This window comes from Strix aluco, chromosome 20 (genome assembly GCF_031877795.1).
Source record: "Strix aluco isolate bStrAlu1 chromosome 20, bStrAlu1.hap1, whole genome shotgun sequence".
In the NCBI taxonomy this organism is placed as follows: Eukaryota; Metazoa; Chordata; class Aves; order Strigiformes; family Strigidae; genus Strix; species Strix aluco.
This window is the reverse complement of record NC_133950.1, coordinates 10054096-10063936: the sequence shown is the minus strand read 5'-3', so window position 1 is coordinate 10063936 and position 9841 is coordinate 10054096. Positions and strand designations below refer to the sequence as shown.

Here is a 9841-nt window from a genome sequence, read left to right as displayed (position 1 = left end):
TGCTCTTTTAGCAATGGTACAACATATATTTCCTTTAGCAGCAGAACCACTTGAAACCCAAAGTGGTGTGTCTACACGAAGGCTGGAGAGCGCAGTGCTGGTGTACCTCACTCCCCCTGCATACGTGGGGTGGGCTACAGCTACGCAACTATTCACCAGGCTGGAGTCCAGCACTGTAGAACTCACCCTCTCCAAAAAAACTGTTCCCACACATAAAACTGGGAGGAAATCATGTCAAAATAGATACTCTGGGTACCTTGACTTGTGCAGCGCAGTCTGCTTGGGTTTATCTCTCCCAGGTGTCTTAGAAACAGAAGAACTGATAAGGAACTGCTCCTCTGCTTTCTCTCCTTCCTCCATTTATAGGCTCAGCAAATCCCAGAGCACATCCTTAATCTATTTTTATAAAAGAAAGTGAGTGTGTGATCAGGAGGACTTAAACACACACCTCAGTGCCGGCGGGGTCAGGGCCCCGCAGCGCCGTTCCCGCACAACCCCACTCCTGTTTCCATGGGTTTACACACACTGAGCATTAAGGAGCCCAAATTCTGATGAGGGATTTCAATGCTATTTATTATCTCTGTTACAGTTGCAACTGGGAACATGGGGAGTGACTCATTCCAATTTTAGTGACAACTGTATTTACGCCCTGCGTAGAGCCGGCCGATGTAGACATTCCCAAGCCCAGGCTTTTTATAGCAAGCAGAAGCACCCACTCCACCCCCTCAAAAGCCTTTTCTAACCTCCGAAGCCTGCTCACAGCCTTGTGCTCTTCAGAACGAGCAGATCTCCAAGCTGAAGATGCCCATCATGGTTCAGCCCTCGCTAAATCTGATGTGGAGGCAGCTCTTTTTCAATTTGGCTCATCCTAGTTTGAAGCTTGGCACAATTTTTACAAGATCAGTCCAGGGAAAGACATGTCTGTCCCCGGGACGCTCAAGGAGTTCGTTCTGATGTCAGTGGGAAGAGTGCTGATCCACCGAAGGGGAAGCAACGTTAAAGGACGAAGATCTCTCCTCTTGGCTATTAGAGCATGAAATAACCTCCAAAAGTCCTGTTAAATTCTACATCTGAGCCAGGAGAGTCCTTGTTGAAACAGCAACAAGATCCCCATGAGCTTCTCAACCGTAGAAGGTTCCCACTGGCACACTGGCAGCGGGAGAGTTCAGGTTACGTTAGCAGTTATCGTTAACCACCAATTCCACCTTCTCCCACTCATTTCTGCCTCCTTCCCTCTCTCAGGAAGGAAGTCAACACAGTTGCAGGGACACAGCGCGGCATCCAGGGCTCTTGCGTGGTTCAACACCAGTTCCTTGGGGTACAAAGTACGTCTTCATCCTGGAAACTGCCAGCTCAGATTCTGCTGCTCAACAAATGCTGGTCCTGCAGTGGGGACTTCTTTGTTTATTTAATAGCAGGAACCCAGCACTACGTAATGGAACTGAGCCGCACACCAGGGACAAGTTAATACAGCAACAATGGCATGAAACAGTTCTATTTTTTATTCTTTTACTACTATCACCGCACGAGGCTGCTTCTCTTAACTCTTCATTTATTACTGGCTGCCATGAACGATCATTTATAAAGGAGGGCTGCAAAGAAGGAGATGGGGGACGGTTGACGGCGATTTGCAAAACACGCCCCGTGTAAAGGCAACAGCTGTTAAACAGAAACACGAACCAGCCTACGTATTGCAACCCCGAAGGATCCAGTTCTGAAAACTGAATTTAAAAAAACCTGGCTTGGTCAGTGGGCTGAGCGGGAAGGTGGTGAGAAACCCACACTACGTCTGCTTCCCCTTCACTGCGCATCACGTTCACTAAGGGACACGTTCAAGATGAATTCAAGTGCCTTCAAAGAAAACATCTGTGATCCAAGATGACATTTCTGCTCACCATCCATCCCTCCACGCTGCTGCCGCTTTTAGCAACATGCACTCACACAGTTGGCCTGCGTTGACGGAGAAGATATAACCCAGTGACAAGAAAACTAGCATTTGCTAAGCACATCTATGGTAGCTCCAACCACTCGTGAGAAGGTCCAGGTATAATTTTTTATATAAATCCAACAAAGCTGCTGAGCTAAACCAATGCTGGAAGTCCTGAGTCAGCCCCTACAGCAGGACAAGAAAAACATCTGAAGAAAAAAGGTTCCAGTTCTCACCCTGCCTCAGAAACAAGGCTCAAACGTCTTTTGGTTATGAGAGTCTCTGATCTTCAAGAGGTATTTGCTGGCCCCTGGAAACAGGCTTCGCACATCACCTACCTGCCAAAGCCAAGCTGGGAGAGAGGGGGGTGGGCACACCAAAAAAGTTAAATAAATAAATAAAACATACTATATGACAGAAAGACACCTAAGAAAGACACAAAGACAGACTGGATATACTTGCTTCATGCAGTTAAATAATGAGTCAATTTTGGTGCAAGAGATCAACCACCGACACGGCAAGTGCCTCCACAAAGCCTCTTCCCTCTGCCGAAGGCTCCAGCCATCGGCTTCGCTGTCTCTGCTCCGAAAGCAGGAGCAAATCCCAGTCTGAGAGAGACCAACAGAGTCACCGGTGCAAAACACAGAGACTTTTAATTAAAACCACAATGTTGGAGGAGGTGGGGGAGTGCTGCTTCGGACACCGAGCGGCCCTGGGTGCTGCTACGTGTGTGGACCTCCCAGGAGAGGAGCAGAGCCCCGAGAAGCAGTGATGGACATCGGTGGGAGGCAGGCAGCTGACTGCCATGTGACGGGGGCACATCCCAAGCGGGCTGATAAGACTCAAACAATAATTAGCTGCTTGAAGTCCAAAAATTCCTAGCAGGACAGGTGTGCAGACTCAGGCAAGCAAGAAACACAGAGCTCTATGTGAGCCTCCTCTCACCTCGTCAGCAGGTCCCAAACCCAGGGACACCATCCCCAGGGAGCAGTGGCTGCAGCTGCAGGGGAAAGAAGCACCTCCCCACCCTTTTTTGGTGGTGTATTTCACATTCTTGGTGTCCCTCCCATGCATGGATGTCAACATTTCCACCCACCCTTTTGCACGGAAGCCCCATTTCCATAAGATGACCAGGAGAGATGCATTCCCAACCCTTGGGCTGCTTTGGGAAACCACGGGCTTTAGCTCAGCCATTGCCAGCCAGATGCTGCACAGTCGTTTAAAGCACACTGACACTTGCCAAAAGCCAGGCAACAGCACGAGGGGGCACAGGTGGGGACGCCTGGGGTCCCCGCTCCAGGCACTGGCTGCTAAACTGCTGCACTGGAGATGGACTCATCAAGTCCCAGCAAACACACAGATCTCCAGCACCGCTCCAGGAGTGGATCCGTTTGGAAAGCCAAGACAAAACACACGTCCCACTTAGGAGTAAAACAAGACTTAACCCTAGTCTTCCATTTTCATTTAAAATGCAAGTTTATAAAGTTGTTTCAGGCAGGTCAAGAGATCCTAGCCCCCCACCGCCGCCCAGGGCTGAGCCAGGAGCAGACAGGACAGTAGCAGTGCTAGAAAGCTCCGCTTTAGCTCTGCAGACACCTGCATTCCACTGCCTCTTAATTTAGACTCTTCTTGCTCTCCCTCCCCTGAGTGCCTGCAAGAACCTTTACAAGAGGGAGCAAGTAGGTTTGGCAAAAAGAAAATTGCAGAAAAACAAAATTCACAAGCAGGCTATTCTTTTTTCCCCCCTCCCAACAGTAAAGCAATGCAGCAGCAAAAGCCGAGCAGCCGGGCTGGGGGCAGCCCCACTGCCCCTTCTGTGGTCTGTGGGAGTGCCCAAGAAAGGATCCCTGCTGCCCCTGACCCCCAGCAAACACCAGACCAGAGCCCTGTCCACCCCACACCCAGCCTGGGAACCCCAAGAGAAACATCCCCTCTCCAGCTGCAAAGTTGGGAACCACCTTGGTCAAGGCCTGTGGACACAACAGCTCATCCCAAACCCAGCACCAGCCGTTTCTGCCCTCCTAGTGATGCTGCTGGTACGATCTGGACCACGTCTCCATCCATTCACCTGCCTTTGAGACGCCACTGCTGGCAGCACTGGAGGTGCCCGAGGTCCAGCACAGCAACACCAGCAAGGAATGACAAAGGACAAGAGCTCTCTGCAGGTATAACCTGCTGTCCTGGGCTCTTAATGCTTTTTCTTCCCAGCACAAGTATATAAATGCATGTAAAGCTGCATGCTTGCCCGCTCATGCTGCCTTTGCTCCAGGGATGCCTCCCTAAAAGAGCTGGAGAACATGCTGCTTCATGGGGGGAAATCCCTTCGCTGTGGGGCTGTCACTACAATTTATGGCCAAGCAGTAGCAACCACGGTCACCTTGTGCCACTGAGGCCAGCCCAGCCCCGGGCAGCAAAGCACAAAGGAGGAACCGGGGAGTGCAGAGGGCAGGTTGGACCCAGCGATGGACGTGTGTGAACATGTGAGGTTTTGTGCCCGTTAAGAGGGAGCCTGAGCAGGCGCCGCTCAAGTGGTGTCTTTGCATAGCGGTTCCCACAGAGCCGGGTCCCTCCAGGGACCTCGTCCCCAGCTCCAGAGCCAGCTCAGACCCCGCAGCCCAGAAGGTTCCCAGCTTCACCCAAGAGAAGAGGCAGCAGTGGGAAAGGAAGACCCAGGGAACCTTGCAGAAGAGATGGAGGGAGGGGGCTTTCCTTGCCCAGAAAAAGGGAGAGATGGCACCCTGGGCTTTTAACAACCCACAGACATTCCCTACAACTTCCTTTACCCATTTCAGACCTCCCCGTGCAAGCAGAGGTGGCTGCCTACAGCCACGTGCAGATTCACACTTCACCCCTTGCAGTGGTTTCCCAAACCAAACAGCAACAGGAAACTTCAATGAAATTCAAAAGGGGAACTGCAGTTACCACTGCCCAACACATACACACGTGCCTTCCTCCCCTCCACACCCCCTTCCTCCCGGGAAGGGAAGTAGAGGGCCTCTGCTGCAAGGCAGCCCCTACTCAAACCCCGTTCCCATGCCCAGAGCCGTACGCGGCGGTCGCGCTGCCCGTGGACGCAGCGCAGTGGAGAAGCACAGCCCCGGCTTGGTCGCTGGCGAGACATCCCCGCGCTGGGGACGTGCAGGAGGAGCCGCTCCAGGTCCCGTCTCCTTGTGCAAGGCCGGCGAGTGCTTTGGATCTGTGGTTGCCGATGAGGATGTGCAGGAATGGATGGGCTGTGTGTAACGGGCAAGGTGACGAGGAGGGGGTGAGGGGAGGAGGAAGAGCGCCGCGCTACGCCTCCGCTGCCTCGACTCCTCCCGCGGCCTCCTTAGGATGTCACAGGCTGGATGGGGAGCAGGCTGCCGAACTTAAAGTGCTGGATCACAGGAAACTTCTCCAGGCACTGCAGGAGGGGAGATAAAGAGGGGTGAATTCAGGAGACATTTCCACCTTACGCACGCAGCCAGAGCTACATCCTGCCTCGCGGGTCAGGAGGCGGCGAGCTTGCGGCCACTCAGCTCAGCTGCATGCAGAAGGATCAGTCCCATGTCTCCCCCCACATTCCCGTCAGGCTTCTCAGGGCAGTAACACTCCATAACCCCATCCCCTCCCCTTCAGCCAGAGCCTTTCGCTTGCTGAAATTCAGGCCTGGAGCATGAGCAGAAGAGGCATGTTTGTGTCAGCAGCTTTCTCTCTCACCACCTCTCCTTGCTCAAGCTGATCTCTTTGAAGAGCTTCACCCTTCAAACGCTTTGAGAACTGCAGAAATCCCCCGGGGAAGAGACTCTCCCTCCCCAGGACAGGGCCCACACTTTGGTTTCGAGGTACCATCCTGCAGCCACAAGGCGCTGCCCAAACTGCATTCCAGATTCTCAGCTCTTTGATAGACAAGCACCAGTGAATTTGCTGCCATAGTTTAAGATATGATCCTATCCCCAACAACCCCTCACCCCAGAAATTCCCACCCCCCATTGAAGAGTAATGATAGAGGGAGGGTGGATCACAGATCGGTCATATATGTCCACTACACAGCAGCTTAGCTCCGAGCTGCTTCCTCCAGCTAAACCCGGGATCTGCACAGGGAGAGCTGGGCTGCGTGGGCACAGCCCCTTCTGCTCCCCACCCTGCCAGGGCAGGAAAGGCAGTGACTCTGGTCAATAACCACATCAAAGTTTGCCAGCACTCACCTGGCAGAGCCACTCAGAGCTTCCGTTTTCTGGCATTGCAGATTCAGACTGCCCAAAGCTCACAGAGAGAACAGACTCTGCCTCACCTGCAGACACACGACCCTCAGCGGTATGTGTACAGCAACCCAGCAGCTGCCTCCACGCTGACACCAGCCGTGGCAGCTGTGAGGAGCTGTGCTAAACAAGGGCCACAGACCACCTCACCATGCTGCAGGGGACACACACCTACCAGATTGCTTGGGGCATGGCTAGTGAGATGGTGGCCACCTCCTCACTGCGGGCAGAGAGGCAATTCTTCCCTGCCTAGACAGCACGATATGAAGAGGAGAAAAGAGACCCAAGTGCCCTGTGTTTTGGGAGGAACGCCCTGTATCCAGCCAAGGCACGGATCTGCTGCTGGGAGTCTTACTCTACAGGAGGTAGGAAGTACATACAACCAAAGCACAGCAGCTACCGACTAAGAGGAGCTCACCTAGTCCCAGCAATTCCTCGGCACAGACTGTATCTGCTCAGAGCCAGGCTGGATGGGATGCTGTGCTAGGCAGACACCCAGCTCCCCCCAAGCTGCAGACCCAGCAGCAGGAGGGTGTCAAGGCCCCACGGGCTCCTGCTTGCAACCAGCAGCCTCCCAGGCAGACCCTGGGGACAAGATGCACAGCTCGCTCCTCCAGGCACTTCTTCGAAGCACAGTTCCCTCCTACCAAAGGGAGGCAAGAACCATGTCGTAGTTCCAACTTTCCTTTCCATAGGAAGGAGCCTTGTGCCCTCCACGGGGCTGAGCTGAACCCACTGCAGCAGGGGAGATCCCAGCTCTGGGGACGGGGAGGAAGCGGTGTGCTGCAGGCAGCTCTTCATCCCAAGGCAGGGCACAGGCAGAGGCAGGCAGGCTGCCCTCGTGCTGTCGTCATGCGCAAGCAGGAGGATTTGTACTCAGAAGCCCAGGCCTATGGTAATCCCTTTGGAGCCAGAGGTCAGACAACTGGTCCCAGCATAACTGAACTGCTCCCAGGCACACTGGAGCCAAAACAAGTTCGGAGGTGGTGAAAGTACAGCATGGCTGTATCCACTTTTGGGGAGTAACAGCCATGCAGAAAACCACAGGCCTCCATGGTGAGGCACCAAGAAGAAGTAAGTCCTGTGACCATCAGGGCACATCACCTTCAAAGCTTCCTAATGCTCAGAGCTGCTGCCACCTCCCCGCACAACCACTTAGACAAACCCTCAGAGGAAGCAGTGCTGGATAACAGTGACGTGAGGGAAGAACAGAGAGAAATGAATATTGGAGATGTTGACAGCTAGAAATGTCAGCCTGACTAGCTCTAAGGAGTCCCACAGAAGACCAGGCTGGTTTGGGCTCTGGATGAAGAGATTTTACCACCAGTGGGAAGAATGGGTATCTATTCCACTTAACACCTCGCCAGCCCAAGAAGAGACAAGCAGAGAAACTTCTCCTCCTCTATCCAGCAGGACTAGCACAAATTTACAGGACTATTAGAGGTGCCAATAGACAGGATGTTCCTTGCATCACTCGTGGGTGAAACTGATGGAGCCAACACTAGCTCAATGGATGGAACAGGCTTATTTTCTTCTTGCCACCATCTTGACCATGCTGAAGGTCTGCTTGGGACTCAACTGGGGGAGCAGATTCATGCATCAAATCCAACCTTTAAAGATGGAACTGGGACTAGATTAGTTACAATGGAAAGTATTTCCTGACTGACTGCAGCAGAGAAGGAAAGGTCAGGAGACTCAAAAGCAGGCTCAGAGGAAAAACATCAAGGCTACTGCTTTAACCACACTCTATTCTGTCGACTTCTTCACTCGCCTTTGATGGAGAGAATAAGAAAAGCCCTTGCACTTCCAAGCAAACACATCTTCACCCATTATATTTATATCATAAATAGATACATTTGAGATTTCATAAACACACAGAGCTGAAGAAACACCGTCTTCAGTTTACTGCCCATCCACAGACCCCGCAGCAAGCACAGGGAGTGCGGGGATCCAGACTAGAGCTCCCAGCCACACGGACGCACCCAAGCTTTCTGTTGGCTGTTTAAAGTCATCCCATTGAGGGGACAGAGAAGAGATAAAGCATCCAGAATGCTTTTTTAAATGAACCAGGTCTGGGGACTGCCCCTTTCCTACTAAGCGAGGGCAGTTTGCGAGTGAGCATTTGATTTCTTCTGGTCTGCTTCTAGCAAGTGACCCCTTCGCCCCGCTGCTGTCTCCACTCAAAACCTGGTCACGGTCAGCGCCGCCCGGCACCAAGCGCTTCTCAGCCCCCCCAGACATGTTAAGGAGCGAAAGCCTCCATTGGAGTGTCTGATTTCACCTGATCTAATTGCAACGGGTGATCAGAGGGGCAGGGAGAAGGGAGGGGAAAAAAGAAAACACAAAAAAACAAAAAGGAAATCTTGCTCTCACCTTAGCCAGTCAGACAAAAAGCAACACCAACACCACAAGCCCAAACCTTCCCTCTTTACTACCACACACTCTGAGCTCTGCCACAGAAAATGCCTGTCTTGAGCTGGACAAAGACCCATGTCAGCACCTGGGGGCTGTTGGCTCACTTATCTTCTGCTAATGTTGGCAGGGGCTAATTGGAGAAAGACTGCAATGGTGAAGCTACACCATTGTAGCTACATTGAAGCTACAGAAACTGCTCCAGGAGCCAGTAGCAAACCGACAAGATCTTCAGCAGTGACTGCGGGTGCCTAGCCTGAAACACCCAGAAGGATTTAGTTTTCAAAGGGTGAAGCCTCAGCAACTCCTGAACATTGTGTCATTCCCAGAAAATCAGTCAAAGAGATCCTCTAGTTGCAAACGTCGGTAAAACCTGCACGGCCAGGCAGGCCATAACTGAAAGCTCTGCCCAGCCACACTGCCATGTCCATGCTCCTCATCTCCCAAGCCAAGGAGGAACTGTCTGGGCCAGCAGCAGGGTGGGAGACTCCCCAGAGCAGATACAAGGAATCAGGGAGAACTCAGCAGTGCCCCCTCTCCTCTGCCCATCCAGATGGACACACACACCATGCCATGCCAGGAGAGGACACCACTGCATGAGGATCATGTGCTTAGGAATAGTCCTTTAAGATCTACAAATATTCTTTGAGGAAAAAACTAAATTTAAAGCGCTTTGGTTGACTCAATGTTTTCTACACCTTAGCCTAAATTTGTGTCATAACTCTTCCTAGCAGTTTTTGCATCCTCCCCTTGACACAGCTACATCTCTAGATATTTCTAGAAACCCACCAGTACTGGATCCGGCATTTCCACACAATGTCATCTGCTATTCAAAACAGATCAAGGCTTCCAGAAAAGGCCGTGTCTGGAGTGAACCTAGAAGAGCCAAAGAATCTCCCAGTCTCCAGAGGAGCCCCGAGCTGTGCTGTCCCCAGCAGGCCAGGGAGATCTGCCAGCACATGGTGGCCCCAAGACATCAGTGAACATGCACATTGCACCATGGGCACATCACTGCCAAGCTTCTCCAGCCACGTATGTGGTACATAGGTGGGAACAACCATAGGGCACAGGGCATGTGGGGCACCAGGCAGGGGCACCCCAACAGCATGGGGCATGAGGGATGCCAGGGGAGCACCCAAAGAGCATGCGAAGGAACTGGTCTAAAGGAAAGGAAGGAGCAAGGCAGGGCTGTTGAGGCAGCAGCAGATCATGCTCTAGGTTTCAGGGGGCCTCTGTTTCACTTTAACAGCGCTCCCAGGGC

General features: G+C 52.5%; 1 protein-coding gene across 6 annotated transcripts in view; it reads right to left on the bottom strand.

The window, feature by feature from the left end:
* Positions 1-552: 552 nt before the first annotated feature.
* The window catches only part of PTPA (protein phosphatase 2 phosphatase activator), a 29014-nt gene continuing 19725 nt past the window's right edge, over positions 553-9841 (bottom strand). For 5 of the 6 annotated variants that reach the window (XM_074846602.1, XM_074846599.1, XM_074846600.1 and 2 more), the window contains one exon: positions 553-5330. In XM_074846602.1, the coding sequence (XP_074702703.1) occupies positions 5256-5330 (75 nt within the window). In that variant the 3' untranslated portion in view covers positions 553-5255. Of the gene's footprint in view, positions 5331-9369; positions 9457-9841 lie in introns of all 6 variants that reach the window. The other variant, XR_012625883.1, reaches the window with a different exon arrangement.